Source organism: Haliotis asinina, chromosome 1 (genome assembly GCF_037392515.1).
Source record: "Haliotis asinina isolate JCU_RB_2024 chromosome 1, JCU_Hal_asi_v2, whole genome shotgun sequence".
NCBI classification, from domain to species: Eukaryota; Metazoa; Mollusca; class Gastropoda; order Lepetellida; family Haliotidae; genus Haliotis; species Haliotis asinina.
In genome coordinates this window covers 4,080,061-4,102,988 of record NC_090280.1, presented here as the reverse complement: position 1 = coordinate 4,102,988, position 22,928 = coordinate 4,080,061, and the positions used below count along the sequence as shown (strand labels likewise).

Here is a 22,928-nt window from a genome sequence, read left to right as displayed (position 1 = left end):
CTGACGACTGAATGTGGACTGACCACAAACCTTGTAATGTGTAAAAGTGTAAATCTTAGCTGATTGCCCAAGCTGGCTATGAAGACAAAAGAACCTAATGAAAGGGCTTATGTTATTGTGTTGGTGTGGTGAACATGTGGTAAGCATGCTCAGTGAACTGGCTGTGAGTGATAGTTAAGGCAGAATAATAGGATAAATAATATGACTAAAACTACGCAATGAATTTTCAAGCATTTATTTACATGAATTCTAATCAATATACAGCATGTTAAAATCTACAATATCTGTCACTGCCACATATGTGTCAACAAAAACCTCAGTGAGATCAGTTAATTTTGTATTTAAGTGAGATACATGTACATTGATATGGTATGATTTGATTTTGGGGGAGAATTTGAGGGAATGCTCACGATTGTTTATTCAGAAATACGTATTCCGAGCACAAACATTTAGGCCTCTGGTTTCAAAAACACACAACTGGGCTGCACAGGTAAATTCTGTCATCCAGCAAGGACGATACGGCCGCGTAACGGGAGTGTGGTCACTGGTCCACGCTTGCTATCGTCCGCCATTTGTGTCAAGATCGTTTAGTCAAAATCGGTTCTCAATCGACTTGTAGAAATATCAATAAAGAACTGATATGTGTCATGAGTGGTGATCGATAGGCCAGTCACCCATCATTATGAATAGATGAAGTTTTAATCGATTGCATGTGATGGTAGCGTAGCGATCGACAAAGCAGGCGGGTGGGGTACACCGAAGTGTCCTGCCATGTCTAGATATATTGTACTGTGAACTGTTTCAAGTCAGGATCATCTCAAAATTTTATTTATTTTTTACAAAAATCTTTAATCCTCGCAAAGGCATCAGGACCTGTGGTTTAGTTCCCCTGCAGGGTTGTCTTATCTCAGCTGATATCTCCTACCCGCCCCCAGCCCGACCTCAACCACAGCCTTTGACACAGGTTCTACGTCATTGATTGTTTCAGTTTATGTTTACGTCATCTGTCATTTATAATGAGCCTAAGATTATTTTTTAAACATGGGTATTTAAAAGTTTTGCAAAAACGTCATGGTGTGTTCCAATTTGGACTTTCTACGTGTCCTATCTTCATACCACTGAAGTTAGTTTAAGAGATATTTCACACTTTCACATGACCTCATAAGTTGCAGCAGAGAGACTATACACCTGGAAATTAATCAAGCAACACCCCAATTTTTTCTATTGGAGCAACTTTGAAGTGTTCTGACAATCAAAATATGCCGGGTTGATATAGTTTGACACTTTTTTATTCAACAGACGATCTCTGACAAACAACTTAAAGGGAAAAAGTATCAAGACTTTGCTTTATTGCAACGAAATCCAAATTCTTAAAACTGTCTTAAATTCATGAAAAAATGGACACAATTTACTATTCATCCACAGACGTTGTTGTCAGGTGTATTAACACAAATGTCACATGGAAAGAAAGAACAGTCATCTGAGAGTCTGCACACCGACTTTCATCAATATCTAGTGTGTCCTCCCTGCGCACGCACCACCGATTCCAGACGCCTCCTCATTCCTTGGATGAGTCTCCGGATCTGATTCTGGGGGATCCTGTTCCACTCCTCATGCAGGGCAGCCGTCAATTCGTTGAGATTATGGACTGGTGGGTCTCTCTGCCTCACACGACGGCCAATAAAGTCCCACAAATGTTCAATGGGGTTGAGGTCAGGGCTCATGGCAGGCCATGGAATTCTGTCAATTGCATTTTGCCGCAAAAAATCATTTACAGCATGCGCCCTGTGAGGTCTAGCATTGTCGTCCATAAATATGGGTCTCGTTGCCAGAGGATGGTTCTCAAAATGAGGTACCACAGCCCTGTCAAGAACCTCCTGTTGGTAACGAACACCGTTAAGGTTGCCACGGATGGTAATGATATCCAACTTGCAGTTCATGGAAATGCACCCCCATACCATAACGGAACCTCCCCCAAAGGCCACAGTCTCCTGGATGTTCCGTGGAGCCATTGCTGTGTTCCTCTGCCTCCAGACCCGAGTACGACCGTCCACCATGTGCAGCAAGAACCGGCTCTCATCTGAGAAATGGACCTTCCTCCAAGAGGCAATGTTCCAGTGCAAACGGTCATTACACCAGGCCAGTCGGGCTGCCTTATGGGCTGGAGACAGTCTGGGTCGCTTGATTGGCCTCCTTGCCCGGTATCCTGCAGCTTTCAGACGATTCCGAACAGTCCTGTTCGAGATGGGTCTCCCTGGAAGCCACTCCTGTCTCAACCGAGAGCTCGAGTCGAAGGACCTGCGCCGTACAAGTCTCAGTAAAGCTCTGTCCTCCCGGACTGTGGTCTTCCTGGGTCTTCCTGGTCTAGGCAGGTCTTTAACTTCATTAGTGGCCCGGTATTTTTTCAAAAGTTTTGAAATTATGGAATGATGTCGTCCGATTTGAGTCCCGATTTGTCTTAGAGACATACCAGCATTCCTCATGCCGATTATTTGCCAACGAGTGGCCTCTGATAATTTCCTACGTGCCATGACATTGAAATGAATGAAAAACCGAATGCAATCGACAACCTGCGCTTGTAAACACCCCAGGGAAAAAGTGCATTTTTCGAAAGTTGAGGTTAAAGCAATGCACGTGCGCTGTGCAAGCTTCACGCACGTCATATCAACCCATGAAAAGCTCATGTTGTATGTCAATACATCAAAATTGAATAATCAATCATCAAAATTACTTCGTTAAACTTTGTTAAGTTTTTATGTGTCTTTGAATTTGGTGTTGCTTAATTAATTTCCATATGTATATATTGTAGATTATCCCTGGCTGCAGCTGTAAATGAAAAAACAAGTTTGCCTATTTCCGACAGTACTCTAGATCTGTCATGCTATCGGGGTGGACTAGCACGGCAACAGGCACTAAATATAACGGCATCATAACTGATGCTTACCGCACTTACAGCAACATGTCAGGAGACGCCAGACTTGACCACCACACATTGCACCCATGTGGGGAATCGAACCCGGCTCTTCAGGGTGACGAGTGAGTGTTCAGACCAGTAAGCGCCGCACCGCCCCTTGGGAGATCAGTCTGTCTCTAATGGGTCCCAGTGGTTGGGACGTCGGGCTGGGTAGTCGGTGGTTCATATTTCAGTCCCTGGTTCGCAATTGTCTGCCACCAGCTCATGTCTGAAATATGCTTATGATAGCTATAAAACATGGTTCAAAAGACCTTTTATTCACAACACATAATGACACAAACTGAAAATATTCAGTGTTTCTTTCCAAAAGGCCACAAAACCATACTGGACAAGGGATATTTGTAAATTTTGAAATTATGAATATTGTTGTATTTATTCATTGGCATGCTGATAAAGTATCAGTCACAAAATACTAATATCCCTAACTTATTTTGTCCAGTATAGTACGTCTGGTTGTAGTAGGGCGGTAAATGTTGTCCCTTGTTGTTCCTTGTGAGCACTGGCCCACGTGAGTTCCATGCTTGAAGCCCATTTCTGGTGTCCCACGCCGTTATATTTCTGAAAGCGGCGTAAAAGAATTCTCACTCCGAGCACTGGAGTCTTCGGAAGGGCACACTGGTGGGACAGGAGTCGGGTTGGTATATGGCGCCGGAGAAACACTGCATACGCACAACAGAATGTTGTCCATCACTGACGTAAACTGGTTGTTTTTACCATGATCCCATGGCAATGTCAGTGAACACCAGTCTTCATGAACGACAGTACATGGGAACACCGTGCACGTTGACATCGGACCACCTTAACCCTATCAAACCTGGACACACAACAAAAACGTTTTTTTCTGTAACACTGAAACTTAGAAAAACGCTAAGAAAACAAGCATTTCCAGTTGGTATCCAGGCAGTTCCCTATAGTTTTATTGTAGTTTACATGATAACGGAATTCTTCGCCATTTCCAAATTCTTACCTACTCATCAGAGCAGGATCAACCTGGTTTCCATGTTTTAGTTGATTGTAGTTTTCAACCTGGTTTCCATCAAAACTGAGGCTACATTTTGCGCCACCAGCATCCGGATGATATCCATGTCGAGACTGTACCCACTCCTCCTGGTTCCCTCGTGTTTACTTACTTGTTTATTGTAGTTTCCCTGAACTGAAACTGAACTATGCCGGTCCCTTACCCGCTCCTCCAGAACAGAGGTTGTGTTCACGCATCACCCATATCAAATCAGGTATGTTATACAATTGCGTAATGGCAAAACCCCCACGATCATAAATACCAGAATAGAGCACAAATTCATTAAAAGTTTATTTACATTCAGCAGTTGGATGATAAACTATACACTCATACATTAATTAAGCAACAACAATAGAATTTTGTTAAACTGTTTAGAAACAAAAACATTAAGACATAAATACATGCCATACTCTTTGCTGCACCTATTCTATTTATGCATTTTGGAAAATTTTGATGTGAACATTCAAAATATTATTTATTGCTTTTTCACATCTCTCATGAACCCGTTCGCTCGTCACGCCGAAGACCCGGGTTCGATTCCCCACGTGGGTACAATGTGTGAGGCCCATTTTCTGGTGTCCCCCGCCGTGATATTGCTGGAATATTGCTAAAAGCGGCGTAAAACCAAACTCACTCACTCACTCACTCACTCTCATGAACCATATTCCTTCTTCTCCGGTCATCCAATCGTTATCAGACCCTTCTTCCTGCTTTACTGTTTCTGAAATTTAGAAAACAGTAAACAACCAGTACAAGCAAGCATTCGTCAACAATATTTGTATCCAGGGAAAAGAAACTTGTTCAATATTGCTCTAGTAAGAATAAATTTAAACCACTCTCCAATAAGCAAGTAGCGAAAATATAAAAAAAAACCTGACCATTTGACCTCAAAAGTGACCAAAGTTTCAATCGTAGGACAACTTGGTGAAATCTGATAGACTGGAGAAACGAGCGAGAGAATGACATTATTTCCTTAGCTTGGGTTGGACATTTAATAAATGGGGCTCACGGGAGACTGACATGGAATCAATAATATCTGTAATCAATGAACACTAAATTCATGAAATACTGGTCACTGTCATTGCCTATCTGAGAAAATCTCTCGTGAAAGCCATAATTTATTTTCTGAATGTTACATAAATCATATTTCGATATTATAGAACTATGAATTATCCATGTCCAGTTGTGCCCAGATTATGCCTCACACTGCAGTTGCCAGTTTGTTGCAGATACCAACAAGTGTGATGTTGTTCATAAGAATTGTTGATTGGTGTGTGCATGGTGAACTATGTCCAGAACCAGTGAAAACTAATTTACAATGGCGCATTACTATGAGCTATTTATAACTGTATATTTCTAATTATAAAATGCACTTATTATTATTCTGAATGTCAGACTGACTGTGCATTTCAAGAAATTACATTATCATCATTTTGGCAAATGCACTGTCCCCGTTATAATTTTAACCTGTGTAAGGAAATAATTTAGAATGATTAGAATTAATATACTTACATGTGTTACTCCTTTGTTGTTCTTTGTAAACAACCAGTGGGTCTGTGCTTGTTCACTTCTTTTCTTGTAACGTGGTCCCTCGTTCGTCCAAACCCGCCAAAAGTCTTAAGAAAAGAAACATGTACAAGTGATAAATATTTCAAGCTGCAGGATAAAAAATAGTGACTGTGTAATTTATATGTATTTTTTCTGACTCGTGGGATTTACATTATTTGATTGATTTGTTATAAACATTAATTTACAAAAACAAATACAAATAAAACTATATTATACAAAAATGATATTCGTCATTCATCAAAGGTAGCTCAGTATATCACAATTATAACACATCGGGCTCGAATCCTGTATCAAACTAAGACAATTTCCTTCGTGTAGCTATGGTTTGGGCAGTGTGTAGACTTATCAAAGTGTTGGAGATATTTCTAATTTCATATCATTATTTAAGCAAAGATACTGTGGTCATCAACTTTGGTCATCTGATATTATACTCCAGTCAGTCTCGAAAAGGGTATAGCTTTTCAATTTTATATCAGTAGTGGAAAACAGTTGCGCATTTTAGCTGTCTTTAGAGTACGTGGTTCTTGAGAACAAGTCGAAAATGTGAAACGTTGACGAACGGATGGACGGAGGAACAAAATTCCTTGATCGCTCATGTTCACACGCACCAACTGCCCAACTCTGGTCTGCATGAACCCTTCTGGCCTCCCTAACTACTCTCATTATGCATTCTTCGTCTTCTTCTTTGCTGCAGAAGTAACAAATCACTTTTGATTATACCATAAACTACTTTGTACGTGTAGCAGGGCGTGGAGTCATCCCACAGATGACATCCTTACCTTGTCAGCTTGCTGACGGGGTTAACCTCTTTGGTCATGTGGACAAGGCGTCCGACTTCGGATCGGAAGGTCCGTCGTTCGAATCCCAGCACGGGACTCGGAAATTTTGTGGCCGCTACATTGGCGCCCAACGTGGGGCTGAGCACGTTCATATCATATTTGAACAAAATAAGCCTCAGTACCCAACTATGCGGCCCGGGACGTGCCTTCTGTTGACGGGGGAGTATGTAGCAGGGCGTGGAGTCATCCCACAGATGACATCCTTACCTTGTCAGCTTGCTGACGGGGTTAACCTCTTTGGTCATGTGGACAAGGCGTCCGACTTCTGATCAGAAGGTCCGTCGTTCGAATCCCAGCACGGGACTCGGAAATTTTGTGGCCGCTACATGGTGAAAACGTATATTGCCTTGAAGAATGAACTTGATCGTTCACTCGAGTGGGATAGCATTATACCAACGCTACTTTCTGTCAGTCTCCATAAATTAAAGTATTTGACGAGAAAAGGCACGTTTTCAAAAAGCAAATAGTTCTTTAACACTTTAAAGTCATAATGGATTATTATTGATGCGAAATTTTAATTAGATCACTTGCAGGTAATTATTTATCGAAGCGTTACCAGAAGACGAGGTTATCGAGCAAATTTGCATGCGTCATCTTCACATTTTGTGCAGGGTTTGCACGGGTTTACATCCGGGCTCCTGGGACACGCGCTGCACGCTTGTGTCTTGTCAACACAGACGACACTGAGGCATCTGGTTGGTGTTTGTGTGTGTAAGTATTGGAAGCCTTCCTCTGTTTGTTAATATTGTTTGCGGTAATATGTCTGCCCAAGATAGCATGTTCCAATATCTCTCAAACAGAATGTCAATCGCGAATTAATTATCATTATTATTATTTTGTTCGAACTTTGATCGACGTTTATATATAAGCCTCGTTTCTGTCGGCTTCATTCCGAATTTAATCTCCCGAAGGCAGCATTTTACGAAGAAGTGCCCCACTCGGATCCTTCCTATGTAAACGCCGACAGCATACATATGGTGTACAATATCTGTTTGATAAGATGCGTCAGCCGTCTGGCCCCTAAGCATCCGAGTTAAAATTGGCGTCATTGGATCCATATCACATTCAAAATGTACAGATCACCTGATTTTCTGGTCCATTACATAGCCTGTACATTACTGAGTGCATCATTACAAAACAGACTTTTGCCTTGTACATATATCACGTTAAAGTATGTATGATCTTTGGAAGCAGCACAATGGTGACCAGTTTGTTTGTTTCAGTTGCGTCAAGTCCTCCAACCATGACAGCGGGACCGTGCTTTCTTTCACTATTGCTGGCATGTCTTTCAGTGTTGCTGGTACGTCTTTCACTATTGCTGGCATGTCTTTCAGTGTTGCTGGTACGTCTGTCACTATTGCTGGCATGTCTTTCAGTGTTGCTGGTACGTCTGTCACTATTGCTGGCATGTCTTTCAGTGTTGCTGGTACGTCTGGTCCAGGCTCTATCATTCACAGATCGCTGCCACATTGCTGGAATATTGCGGGGTGCGGCGTTAACAAAACACGCATGTGTACTCTTTCTGAATTGGGTATCCCAGGGCCACTGCACTCAGGCTAACCCTGCACGTCAGCGTGTGTCTCAGTGCAGCTATCTTGAACATGGCGTTGATAGAATTTCACCTACTTCTTTGTGGGGGGTTGGTATGGTAGTCAAGTCGTATAGGTGTTTGTTCACGCCGATTCTGTTCGGTTCACTACTACACTGGTACTCCGCGTATTGTAGTGCCTGTCGACCTGAAAGTTAAGGAATATTATTAAAGTGGTATGAATTCTCATTCAATACGTGCTTGTTGCAGGGTTTAACTACAGCGGCAATACCTAAAGGATATACTTTGCAAGGTGAGCGAGTTTAGTTTTACGCCGCTTGAATGCAAGGTGAACAGCGCATAGATAACGCAGCACTGTCAAATATTGTCAATATCCTATAAACGTGGACAGTAATGTGGAATTTGAAGTGGCCTAGAATTCACACATTATCAATTTTGACAAAACTAACTAAACTAAGGTAACTCGTAGGTTTGTTGAAACCACTTCAGACTGTTTTTCTATTCGGAAAAGTGTAGTGATTAACGCGTCTTCTGAGGGTGTGGGGTCTACGGGTGGAAATCGTTCCCAATGACAGCCTGTTACATCATCACACCGTAGGAGCCGGGAACGGCAGGAAATAGTTCATCGCAGGAAGTGAATGACTTATCATGCTGGAGATGAGCACGTTTTAGTTTTTAGGTGTAGCAAAATTGTCAATATCTGAATTTCTATTGGTCATATTGTTCCCAAAATTCATTCTGTGAAATAGGAGATACATGTGCGTATTCCCACTAAATATCTTAAAGTTTCCATTCCGTCAGTATTCAAACCCACTAGCTTGTGGAACAGTGTCTAGCCTCCCGTAAAGATGCATAAACTTATCAAAGTTATAGGTATCATTGTTGTAGAAACCCAAAATATAATACACCAACATTTAGAGTAAGTATCGAACTATCATTTTTCCAAATTTGAATGGTTTGTTTTGCCGTTTAGAAACTCTCATTCTCGAAAGACCGACACCATCAAACAGTTGGTGAACGAGTGAAGAACACTATGGTGAACGTTTACGTGTCGAACTCTGATTTACACAGTGAACGCTTTACGGTGGTTATTCAACAAAGTTTCTGGTGACAAGGTGTGCTGTACTGCCCAAAACTAGTGTAGAGTTTCAGTCGCGGATGATAATTCTTTCTCACACATTTTTATTTCTATTATATAGTAAGGTTATTTCCTACGTACGGCTTCTCTTCCTCAAATTGTATGTCAGCAGTCATATCAGTCGCAAAACATTTGCAGATGGAGGCACTGGAAGTGAGTGGAATCACATTGGACGGTTCATTAAACCACTCAGTTACTCAGCCCGCACATACTGGGGCCAGCAATATCTCACTAAAACGGACTGAGAGGCCACACCCGAACTGCTCACGATTTGAATGTCGCCTATCAATGCAAAATCTGCATCAAGATGTTCATGTCCAACCATCACTATGATGGTCACATGAACAGTCATTCTAAACTGAAGCCTTACAAATGTTCCAAATGTAAGACCCAGTACGCCCATTCATCGGGACGTACATCACACCAGACACGATGTGAGAATGATGAAACCCCCATAACCCACAGTGTGATCAATGTAGTCAGGTTTTTAAGGCTTCCAAGTAGCTGAAGGATCACCTTAAGAGTCTCCACTCCCCAACACTCCCATACGTGTGCGAGTGTGGGAGAGGATATAAGTGGCGATGATCCATGAAGAAACACAGGGATACGGCTTGTGTAACCACAAATAAGTGATATGCAACTGAATAAGTGTTTACGTTCGTGTGCGAGGTCTGCATGGTACATTTTACATAATTTTACTACAATTACTTTCATCATCATGCATGTGCAGTGGCACTAAAATGAGTGTTTTTAATTTATTGCCTTTTCCCGAGTTTCCCGAGTAATAGCGTTTCCTGAGCCGACTGCGAAAACAAAACTTTTCTCAAAACTTTGCATTTACCGAGTATAGAAGTCTTTTTGGTTTATTCAGTTTTCAATATATCCTATTGACTACTGGTTTAATGTCATACTATCTTGCATAAAACCTATCACTGGTGTGATAAATCTTATTGTAATGACTTTGTATAGATTAATAGCGATTTATGTATTATTTCTTATTCCATATTTTTACAAACGTGAGATTCATTTCCATGTCTTTTAGCAAGTTTATAGGAATTAGAATCACATAAAATGTACAAGATCATTTCAGTTGTATTGTTATTCTTTCTGTACTTTGTACTGTTTCATCTGGTTGAGCATATCGTAATTGCCCTTTCACTCCGGGAACATGTGAATCAACACAAGATTAACACACATTAGCATTGTGCACAGTTCTATTTAAGAAATTTGCAATGAAAAAGCCCGTATGCAGTTAACCAGAACGTTTTGACACTGTCGCTGTAACACCTCTGGCAGGCTGAACATGAGCTGTAAAACGCTACTACATCCATGAAAAGAAGAAAGGTAATGTTTTCGAGAGGAAACTTTTTTTTTCAACGATTAAGGTGTTAATGTAACGAAAACATCTGACAAGCCATGTTGTAATTCTGACTGCACTGATGGTAGCATGTCACATAACATTTGAAGAGGATCATTTGTGTTGCCACTGACTGCATCTTTCATCACTTATCTTTTACTTTCTTTGGTGGACATGCTGATTCTTGAATTCTAGGTAGTAAAGAAGTTCTAGGAGTTTTTCAGGTTCCTTGGAAACAATTTCTTTATCAATTTTATTTGGTACATATTTGAAATCTTTTGTACGCATTTGAGTTTACCAGTTATTTCGCACAAACGTATTTTAAACAATACCTGTCTTATCCCCGGCAATGTCAATACAGTGGTATATCACCCCACTGAAGTCTTGATAATGCTCAGAACAGTAGTAGCACTGATATGGTGACATTTCCATAGTTTCAACAGTAAATCTGAAGAATGGAAAAAAAATGATAGTTACTGATAAGGCTGAAAGGCACATTGAATGATGAGGTTCGGGTGACCGTAAATCGTTCAACAACAAAAGATGCAATCGTTCACCATCTATTTCCTGCCGTTCACAGCTCCTGCGGTGTGATCATAAGCACTGTTGGATGCAACGTTAAAGCCCCTCCTCCTCTGTTTCAGTGACGCCACTGTGTTCAACCAGTATAGACGCAGGAGCCACCATCACAGTCAAAACCGACCTGAACGTGTACGCCAACGCCTACTGTCAACAGGCGACGCCAGTGAGATTCAAACAGGTGGACGGCGCTACTTTTACTCTTGACGTAGCCTATCCTGGAAGCAAATCGCCCAAGGCCTGCACGTTCAAGGTAATCAGTAGAGCTCTGCGCCTGTCGATTCTGTATTCAGTAGAGCTCTGCGCCTGTCGATTCTGTATTCAGTAGAGCTCTGTGCATGTCGATTCTGTAATCAGTAGAGCTCTGCGCCTGTCGGTTCTGTAATCGGGAAATAAGACGGTGAAAACACATAAGTATAACTCGCATCTTCCATGGTTCTCCAACTGTCATGGTTCGATGGGCTAGCTAGCCTAGTGGGTAAAGCGTTCGCTCATTACTTCGCAGATCCGTGTTCGATTCCCCACATGGGTACAATGTGTGAAACTCATTTGTAGTGTCACCCGTCGTGATATTGCTGGAAAATTGCTAAAAGGGCGTAAAACTCAACTCGCTGTCATCAAGGTTAGGTCCACGGTATCTCATGTTTACAATTTGTTTAACGTCGCACTTAGATGTCAGTTTTCACGACCGCCTTTAAATAAATCTGCGTCTTGACAGACTCGACAATAGGACACATATTTACTCTGACCAAAACTGTCTTTTTAAGCAACGTGAAAATGCCGAAGTGTATTTCATCCGAGTTGTCATATCCTATGGTGAGCCTGGTGCTGAGGTGCACAGTGAGGAAGAAGTGCTTACAATTACCTGCACCTTGGACCCGAAAGGTTCGAAAACCAGCGGGAAAAAAGTTATAAAGGGAAGGTGAGTAGAAGCATCTCCCCTTTCAACACAGTCCGCATCCTGATCTAGCGTATCAGGAAATTGGCGTTCAAAACAAGGCAGTCGGGTAGTCTGGCGGGTGAAGCGTTTACTCGAAAACCGGCTCATCCTGACATAGTGCTGTAATGTAAACTTATCTGTTTTGGATTTTGTGTTTTAGATTGATTGCTCCGAAAGTCATCGGGGTCTACAAGGGGACTAAGTCCAAATCTAAGCTGTCACTACAACTCACAGATATATCGAGGCAAAGTTTAAACGGCCGGAACATCAATCTGGGCAGGAAGGTTCTTCTCATCGCCTCCACCGACGGTACGTGCCTTCATTTCACACTGACTGCCTTTACCTTTTTGTACCAATATCCCAGCACTATCACAGCGTGCTGCACCAGAAATGAGCTTAAATTGTAGCCGCTTGGAGTCGAACCCGGCTCTTCAGTATGATGCTTTACCACCAGGCCACCCCAACACTCACTTAACGATCTACAACGACGCTGGTGATGATACTCACATACAATGCCTTTTCCAGACTTACGTACAGACCGCCACCATATAGCTGAAATATTGCTGGGAGCTGTGTGAAAGTAAACTCATTCACTCGCATGAACGATGCTCTTCGACAATGCTGGCCTTTGCTTATATTGTCTGGACTTGAAGTACTGCTTGTCTCTATAACATTGAACATTTTTAATATTGCTGAGTGTGGCGTAAAACTAATCTCGCCCATTAACTATTTTACTCCCATACGATAACTGTTAATACTGACGATGACGTGACTGTCAGAGCCTTGATCATCTGTAGTTGGAATAAGATAGTTCACTTCGTTTTTGAGATGTAAAAGTCGTATCTGTCGGTTTTACTTTTTGTTTCCTCATGCGGAGAACTGGACACCATTGGCTAGTTGGAAAATTCACCTCACTCGCTTACTCACTGCTTCCTCGCATGGATAGGTACTCTATTGGTGAAAAGACTTTACCTATTTGTCTTTTTTGTATCTTGATAGGTTCTTCTGGAGAGAAGGGTTTGCGAATAACATCTTGTGACGCTATTGGACACACAACTGGAAAACGGTATCAAGTGATACGAGCTGGGTAAGGATTCTCAAAGGGCTAACCGTTCCATATTTTGGCGGGAGTGACGCAGGGAGTTTAAATGAGTGAATTCTTGGTGGGCATTAGACATGTGCAGTCGGCAGGTTCCGGTAGCTGCAGGGTGGAAGTATACTGAATGGCAAAAGAAACGCAACCTTCCAAAAATCAAATCTCATTTAAAAATTGACGAAAAAATTGCGTTTCTTTTACTGTTCAGTACACTTTACGCTCGGAGCCAGTTGAACAGCAAACTGCCTGTTTCGGAAAACAAGATCCTGCAGGCAGATACTCAATACTGAAGTCTCAGGAGTATCTTTGCACTGAAAGTAATAAAACCACGTACATGTTAGAATTAAAATCAATGGTATTATAAATGGAGTCATGAAAGTACAACTAATAGCTTCTACGAAACAGCTTATCTTCTTGCTATGGTCACCGTGCCCAGATATTCTTACTACCATGGTCTGAAGTGAAGACTTCGGTTCCATAATGACGGCAAATTACGCACCGTAAAATTTTGTCAGCAAAATGCTATAAGGCAAGTCAAGAAACGTTAGTATAACCGGAAGTGAAGTCATGATAAATCAGATCAAATACGTTTTACTAACATATCGTATATATAAAGTTCTAATTCGGGCAAAGTCCGGTAACCGAAATGTGTGTGTGTGTGTGTGTGGGGGGGGGGGGGGGGGGGAGATATCAACTTTGCTGCCGGCAACTGCCACCCGGGAGAACTAGATGCTGGCCGTCTCTCGTATGCAATGGCTTGGATATATCAGCGATCTTACTTTCGATGAAATCGTCACAATGGGTATGTGATTAGAACGATACCATGAAGTCCCTACCTCCTCCGCAGGATTGGGAGAAATAAGGTTTTCAACCTCGCACATGAGAAGTTGCACTACAGAAAATTAAGCTTTCCTTGCAACTAATAGTCATGCTGACATTGCAGGATTGTCGAAATATTTAAAATGTCTAATAAACAGCCCACCAGGAATGTATAGGTAAAGTGTAATAATTATATTAGAATTGTACGTAATAAGCGATAGAACTACACCCGTGTGGATATACCATCTACCTGAAGACAAAGGTTCAAGGTTATATTTCCGGCCTCGTCAAAGACCTTGAGAGATGTGGCTTATTACCGTTTCTTGCGCTAAGGGATATGGGGTAGCCTAGTGGTTAAAGCGTTTGCTCGATACGCCGAAAACCCGGGTTCGATTCCCCAAATGGGTACAATGTACAAAGTCCATATCTGGTGTAGTCTGCCGTGATAATCCTGGAATGTTGCTGAAAGCGGCGTAAAACCACACCCACTCCTTGCGCTGCGGTGATGTACCGTGCACTGTTCCAAGTCAATGAATGTTGTGCATCCATGTTCATACCAGTCATGGGCGAGTACACTGTATCCATCCATCGGTATGGACTAAACTACACGTGTGCAAGGGGGGTGTGATAGCCCAGTGGTTCATGCATTCACATGTGACGCTGAAGACCTGGGTCAGATTACTCCATGTAATAACCAATATCTACTGTCACCCAGGGACGGTGTGATAGCCCAGTGGTTCAAGTGTTCGCTTGTCATGTCGAAGGTCCGGGTACGACTTCCCACATGGGTCCCACGTGTTGTCCATTTCTGGTGCCGCCAGCTGTGATATTGCTGAAACACTGCTAAACGCGGCGTAAAACTGAAATCTCTCGCTATTATCCTCCGCTGGCATATTGCCGAGAGCGGCATGGCAATATACTCCAATGAGAGCAATAATCTTGAACGTGATGTTTATCACCTTATATTCCCTGGGTGGAGGATACACAATTGTTGGAATTATTTGATATGTCTTGCCCTCTGAACATCAATACTGTCAGGCTGTTTCCTAGTCCCTAAACGGTTTCTACTTCCAGGTGCGGCGACGGTAAAGTGTTCAAGAAAACGCTTGGTTTCGTCACGACAGGGCTGAGCGCCATGAGTCCATACTTCGATATGTTTCATCTCGACAATGACAAGACAGTTACATTTGACTGCAACTTCACCCTGTGTAAAACACAGTGTGACGGGGTAGGTGTCATACACAGGCCACGGGCTCGTCTAGGTACATAGGGACCATTATAGGCGTTCGCTTGTCACGTCGAAGGCATGGGTTCGATGCCCGGTATTGCCACAATGTGTGAAGCCTTTGTTTATCATAGAGGGTTGGAATTCCTAACATGCCCTAGAACAGGATTTGCACGGATTTATACTTACCAGTTATACTTACAGCCTGAGCACTAAGACTCTGGCAAGTCTATGTTGAGTCATCCTTGGCGCCAAGGTTGTTTTGTACAACAGTTCCCTGATCGTTTCTGTTAGCTGAAAGACTGAAGTGAAGTTCCTATGAAATCCTATTGGAACTGGTCTTGTCAATACTTGTCACAAGAGGCCACTGACCAGATCTGGTTGTTAGTAGTTGACGTATGTCATCGTATCCATTAGCTTTGATAGATGCTCATGATGTTAATCACTGGACTGTCGGATCGGGGTTACATTACTACCTTATAACTTATAACATTACTGCATATAACTAGAAATTACTGATTGCAGTGTGGAACAACCGACAAAATATTGTTCAGTCATCTGCGTAGCTTATGTGGGTTTGTCTAGGTTTATGTATAGTGTGGTGGGGTATTTAGCAACATTTCAGATTTACAACTCCATGTGACACCAGGGCTGTGCTTCACACACTGCACGTGGTCATTGATATCAGACTACCTATTAATTGACTTATTTGTTTTAAATTGTCATTGCATTGTGAACCAATGTCAAGCGAGCGTCATTTACGTGAAATCAATATCTTGAGTCCATTGTGTGATATTCCTGAAATATTACTCCCTCACAGCTTCAAGACGTGTTTGGTCGTCAGGCGGAAGACCCGTGTTCGATACCACCCCCCACCCCCCTCCCCGCGGGGGTACAATGTGTGGAGTCAATTTCTGCAATATTGCTAAAGTCGGTGTAAAACTAAACTCACTAACTCACAGCTAAGGGATCCTTTTATTTATAAATATTAGCAGATTCTGATGAAATATCGGAGTGAAATGTTGAAGATATAGTTTTACTAAGTATATTCTCTATTAGGAACTGACGATGAAGGGTAATGATCACTTTCCAGAGTTCCTGTGAGAACCAGAGGCGTCGAAGAACCCCCGACCGATGTAAGTTAACACTGGGAATGTTTGTCCACAGTCAGCAGAATTCATGTGAGGCCTACAACGTCCATACAAGGACTGACTCCAATGTCTGTCCGCGGTATTCTTCTCCCCAAAAGACACCCTATAATGTAACTGGCATGGTGGTGAAAATGGTGTTAAACACAGCAAACTCACCCCACAACCAACGAAGTCGGTAGATCTGACCTTTGAACTGACCTTTGAGACAGGCACTATTGGGAGGTAACCTGTTCAAATCAACGTTTCCCAACGTGGAGTACGCTGTGCTCACACCGCCGGGTGGCAACAGGATTCGCCCAATGGTTTATGGAAGCATGTAACAGCTCTCGTGTATGTGCTGCTGTTGGGTCTGCAAAGCTAGTCAGAGGAGGTGACTTACTGGATCAGCTTAGATAGATGCTCGTGATGTCAGTCACTAGTCTGAGGGTAGCCTAAACCACCCTCTATTATTTTCAGATGCGGTCACTTGGCTGGAATATTGCCAGATGCTGCATCAAGCAATTGGCCCATCCACTGTGCTACAACATGTCTTTCTGGTTTCAGTTCTACCTGCCGCCGTTGTCAAATCGGCCTCGGGCCCGTTTAAAACAAGGTATGAAGGAGGAGTTTTATGTTAAGCATTGTGCCTTCTTTAACCCTGGTATCCCTTTTTGAAATTATAATCAGTTTACTTCAAGCACATTACATAACATAGTAACATAATAATTGTCGGAAAAATTTCAAAATTGACATGTTTGATCATCATACTTAGACGAATTTCAGATATTTACCAATCAAAATGAAGACAGGTGGCGACAGTACGATCCGAAGTCAGTAACGTGTATGGCCCTCTTGGCCGTTGACAACAGCGTCGCTTTTCTGCACAGGGATTAGACAGTTGAAGACCACAGGAACTTGCGCCCTAACTCGGTGATACGCCCGAGAGTACCACTGCAGTTGTCAGCCTTGGTCGCACATCATTGAGCCCCTCTGAATTTCGTCCCACAAGTGTTCTATCGGGGTTAAGTCGGGACTGAGGGCAAGCCAGTGAAGAGTTTGTATGCCGTGTTGACGGAGAAAATCTCTAGTTGCTCTGGCAGCATGGACACGCACGTTGACCTGCTGAGTGTGAGATGTGGTTTCCATGATGATCAAAATGTGGCAAAACGAATGTTCTCAATGATGTTACACCATTTCCTCTACCAGGACCAATATTCTGGAACACAATAGGGGCATACCTTGTGATTGAGAGCAATAACGAGGATAGGACCCCGGTAAGGCCTGCGACGTCTTAGGTTTCTCTGCGTCAAACGCCTCACACTGTCGGTGATGATTGGTCTCTGGTCATTGCCAATGGTTGTCCGTGCAGTTTCCGTAGCCCTGGCGAAACGATTTTGTCCCAACGTTGTCACAGTCGGTCCTCCAGTGCGAGGACGGTCGGCTGGGCTTACGGTGGCTTGGACTCATTCCTGCAAGTGGTATATTGTTCGAACATGAACGGAAAAATGACTTCCAACATGTCTTGCAGTGTGGTCAGCATTCAGTCTTCCAAAAGTTTGGTCTCTCGGTCCCCTTGATAATCGTGGCATGTCGCTACTGTCCAACATTGTATGTTTTCGGTGCATGCATGTTAGGTGGGTCTTCCTATAGCCTCGAGATGCACGTGCATTGTCATTTTCATTAAATACGCACAAACTCTTGTCCCGTCATTTCCTAGTAACCGAGTTTTGGCATTTGGCCCCATCATTGTGCAGTCCAGTGTATGAAATCCGTTTCTATTCACACTGGGTGTGCTGGAATGTAGCTACAAGTTTTGTAGAACCACCTTCCTTCTCATAGGCGGATCCAGAGGTCACACTCACACTCACAGTCACACTCACACTCACTCACACACTTTCTCAAACAGCTGAATCCGCACATGCTTCTTACTTCCAGGTTACAGAGATCAGCCACTGAAGGGCAGCATATAAAGTTATTCTTAACCAACGTAGCTGGTTATCAGTTGCACAACGTCAGTCTGCAAAGCGGAAGGCCGTATGTGCTTCATGCCGTTACTGACGGTGAGGTTAATACAACTTAGGTCAAAATAAGTATCATCTCTGCCACGCCCGTTTTGGGCAGGTCTTACCAGACAAACCATTTTTAAAATGTAAGAACTGGAAACATTTTAAACATTCACACAAAATATAATATAGAATCAGGATGAAAATCAGAAGTGGGGCATTAGGGAATAAACTCTGTTTTCATTTGTTCCATGAATACTCACACTTGACAAATACACTGTAATCCTTTTCCTTAGAATTAGCTTCAACGAATAGTCATTACTTTTACTGGTGACGGTTCGTCCCAAATGATGCTCAGTAGTACTCATCGCACCAGTCTTGAGAAGAAATGGTCCTATGATTTAAGTTCTTTCCAGATTCAAGGGTTCTGTACACCACAAAAATTCATTACTTCACAGGACAATTATGCCTTTCATAAGGACCCTCCCTCGAAATTAGGTCTTCTATTGTGGTAGGGCAGGGTAATACGCTATCTCCATCATCGCTAAAAGTATTGATCTCATTTCACTGTTTTGATGTACCTGAAATTTAGAAAGTGACTTTCAGGAAAGGAGGGCGAGGTAGGTCTACAGGTGATGAAGTGCGACATTGTCACCACGAGACTTCAACACAATCAACGCATGCCAGTCATTAGAGATGGGTAAGTCGCATCTATCTGCTAGTTTTCTGTCCTTGCCACCATCAGGCTTGACTCGCGACATTGACACTGCTTCGGACAACAGTGACACCGATTCCGCACGCATTATCACTAATACGGCCACACTGACTTCGACTGAATGTCCAAAGTGGTAACCCGATAACAGCTTTTGAGATGACCCCCCATTTACACTACACACGCTTGTTGGTTACCAGACCTTTCCACCAACAAGTGGTTCCCCTCGTTAAGAAATAGCGAAAAGTGACAATATGATTGTTTGTTACACAACGTCTTCGTCAGCTGTCCAAAATTATGAGACAAATCATCAGAGTTGGTCTGTTGATTTCATGTGCCTGTGCAAAATTTGGTTTTGTTGCATTTCTTAGATTTTGTGTTAGTGATCAATTCATCGTCCCAAATGGAATCAAACTGACTATAATAGTAAATGTCTTTCCATATTAAGTAGAAGACGACAGAAATATTGTTCAGTTGGACATTAAACATAACGCAGTGACACCGTAGCGTCGCACGTGCCGTTAAAGTGACAGAATAAACTCGCCTGCATAGCTCATTTTAGGAATATTGTTTAAAACGACTAATGGTTAAAACACCAGATTGGTCACTGTGGAGAATCGATGACATGTTTTCAAAACCCATAAAACGACTAAATCGAACTTTTTATGGTGTCGATCACAGGACTGTCTGATCCAGTCGTGACTGTCGCCGACATCTAGCTAATATAGTGCGAGTGTAGTATTTAACGGATGTCTTCCCCTTGTCAATCCAGGATCCGAAGATCGGTGCCTACTTCATCAAGAGGCTTAGTTTGTCTACGTAACTATACACACAGTCACCTGAATGGAATATTATTCACAATCGTTTTGTAATCGTCTAGTTCTTGTCAAGTGACTTGACACAAGAATACCTTAGGGCATTATGTATGACATATTTATTACATTCAGTGAAAATACTTTTATAGACAGTGTCCAATCTGCCTCTATCTTTCTATCCAGGTGCGGTGTGGAACCTGTTTTCAAACCCCATCAGGGATTCATCACTTCCGGTTTGACGGCCACGAGCCCATATTTCAATGGTTTGTCCATCCGAGGAGACAAAAACCTGACTTTCGAGTGTGACGTCATCCTTTGTCATCGAAACTGTGATGGGGTAAGTACAGACGGTAGATTTGTCATGTAATAGGTTACGGGTGGCTTTTGGCGAATCAATTAACTGTGTAGAGTTATGCCCCTTGATCCACGGTTCCACGGTCGCACCGGAAAAACGTATGTATTTCTCAGCATCGCATCTATAATCACAACTCACTGGATTAGTCTGAGACGTACATCATCTACCTATAAATCTGGTGAACAAGATTTTGCTTTCTTAGGTTTTAAAGTGTGTGGTTCCTATCCCAGAACTCAGCCGATCCTCAAACCATTGATATTTGGTTCAAATCTAGATTTACGTAGATTCTTGGCTTGCATCCCCATACCCACTGTAATGGTGGCTTTTCCTTGTAACAGAACTGTGGTGTCCAACTTGAGCTCAAGCCTAATCTCTACCGACACGTGGCAGATGGGTTACAATGATACAGTAACAAATGTACATTCGGAATAACTGTCAGTTCTGTACTTACAGCGGACCTGTTTCCGGCAAAGGATGAAACGGGAACTTGAAGAACAAGGTAAATCTTTGTAATTTCAAGTACTGAACATTTTAACCCCGATTTACCAGCCACTGCGCCCAGATGAATATAGCAGTTCCGGCATGTTTGCTGCCATCCACTCTCCTGTGTGAAATTGTACATGTAATCATCAGTCCTGACCGGTTAACAAAAGTGTTTGTTTCGGTGAAAGGTTTACCGGAAGCAGATATAATTATTTGTTACCCCTTTTTGTACGGACATGTGTACACGCTCATTGCTGTGAAATTGTTTTCACCGCACCTAAGAGCCTAAATGTGATTATACGCATTGCAAACACGTCATTTTTCAGTCCACGCGTGGGTGGAATGCGTTAATAGATTTCTTGTGTCCCTGTGGTTGTTTTGCTGGAATGTTGTTAAAAGGTTTTAAGACTGTGACACTGATTAATAAATTCAATCATTTTGAGGACAATGCTGCTGGACATCATCTAAGGAACAACACTAACGGGCCAATGATTTACAATATATGCATGCGTTCAAAATGTATTGACACTGTTCCAGAACCATTCCTGGAGTCGGGCACTGTCCAGTCGGATTCTTACGTCGTCAAGCCTCGGGTCAAGAGGTCAAGGTCACTACGACACAGATATGCTTGAAGCTACTTGACGTTCAGTTTGTAACGTGAATAAATGAATCTAGTACTGGCCACATGGTTGTTTGTCATGCTATCCGTACCATCCGTGGAACCCGTGAAAATCGGTACAATTCGTCTTCATTAACCCATGCTTGTCAGAGGCAAATAACATGAGGCCAGATTTGCTGACTTGGTTGACACGTGTCGTCGCATCGCTATTGCGTAGATCGATGCTCATCCTATTGATCACTGGATTGACAGGTGCAGACTCGGTGATTTACAGACAGAAGTCATACAGATGGAATCTTTCCCCTTACGACAAGCATGAGTTACTGAAGACCAGTTCTAACCGGGATCGCGAAGATGCTGGGTAGAGTAGGTCTTGCCCCAACCCATGTTTGTCACAAAAGGCCACTGTGCTTGTAAGAGGCGACTACAGGGAGATTTGGGCTGACTAGGTTCACATGCCATCGATTGCCAATTGCGTAGGTTGATGCTCATGCTGTTGATCACTGGAATATTGCTGATAAAACTAAACCCACTCTAACCCGGATCTTCACGGATCGTATACTGTGTGGGCTAGCTTTGTACATCTGGAGTAGCACATACAAGAGACAAGGTAGTGTAAAGACTTGGTTGCAGTACCAGGTCACTTTAAAAGCAGAATAGGAACATTTACGTCTTTTAGAGAAACTTGAATTGTTCCATGACTCAGTGTCTCAGTCTGACAGCGAGTTCCATTTAGTGCGGCACTAAAGGACCCATTGATCTCTCTATCTATTGAATGTCAGGCCTGAGAGGGCGACTATGCTTGTAGTAAGAGGGGACAAACGGGATCGGGTGGTCGGGCTCACTGACGTGGTTGACACGTCATCAGTTCCCAATTGTGCAGATCGGTGCTCATGTTGTTGATCGCTGAATTGTCTGGTCCAGACACGATTATTTACAGACCACCGCAATTTTGCTGAGTGCGGCGTAAAACTGAACCCACTCACTCAGGCCCGAGAGAACGTGATAGATTGAACATACACACAAGGTCGCACAGGAATGATATGCCAGGGTGAGGATTTTACGTATCTTTCAGCAACATCACGACGGGAAGGACACCGAAAATATGAACCGTGACGAGTGGGCGCTTAAACCACAAAGCTAACCACCTGCCTTCATAACGGAACAAGGATGAAGCCTAGGTGTTAAAACGGTCGCTCGGCACGCGTGGGTACAGTGTGTGAAATCCATTTCTACCGCCCCTCCTCGTGATGTAATTGCAGCGTAAAACGTAAGTTAAACACTCGGAACGGAACCCTTGGTCACCAGGATACAGTGGAGATTCAAGACAAGAACCGATAGGTATGAAGGTATGTCCAACAGTAATGGATCCGGACTTGAAGTTGGGTGAAAGTTCTATTCTTGTCACTGCTTTGGGTGGTCCAGATCTCTCTTCTGCAGCTTCATTGTATGGCGTGAAAAACGATAATTTCCTTAACACATACAGGTCAGACTTTTATCAACAATTAATGTTTTGATTCTCCAAGAGATACACAGAACTAGAAAGTGTATTAGGGCGAACAGTTCGAAAGTCATCTGATGATTCAAGTTAGTGGACCACTTAGACGAATTTTGTCATGGGCTCATGGCCCTATGCGAGTCCTTGTTCGCGTGCCTAATGCACCACACATATGGAGGATCATCACCAACAGATCTGGTGTTTTGAATT

At 42.8% G+C, this 22,928-nt stretch overlaps 1 protein-coding gene across 2 annotated transcripts; it reads left to right on the top strand.

Moving 5' to 3' along the window:
* The first annotated feature begins 3,967 nt into the window (after positions 1-3,967).
* Positions 3,968-21,287, top strand: LOC137286412 (vitelline envelope sperm lysin receptor-like). 2 transcript variants are annotated; one of them, XM_067818276.1, is made up of 16 exons: positions 3,968-4,206; positions 6,923-7,111; positions 7,624-7,700; positions 8,199-8,241; positions 11,089-11,276; positions 11,791-11,945; positions 12,124-12,272; positions 12,963-13,050; positions 14,953-15,106; positions 16,197-16,239; positions 16,798-16,846; positions 18,169-18,293; positions 18,843-18,936; positions 19,947-20,100; positions 20,572-20,617; positions 21,139-21,287. In XM_067818276.1, exons 3-16 carry the CDS (start codon positions 7,644-7,646, stop codon positions 21,231-21,233), a joined length of 1,440 nt encoding a protein of 479 aa, XP_067674377.1. In that variant the 5' UTR covers positions 3,968-4,206; positions 6,923-7,111; positions 7,624-7,643; the 3' UTR covers positions 21,234-21,287. The 2 variants fall into 2 exon arrangements, with proteins under 2 accessions (XP_067674377.1, XP_067674370.1); XM_067818269.1 differs by lacking the exon at positions 3,968-4,206 and having other exon boundaries at positions 6,770-7,111.
* The last annotated feature ends 1,641 nt before the right edge of the window (positions 21,288-22,928 follow it).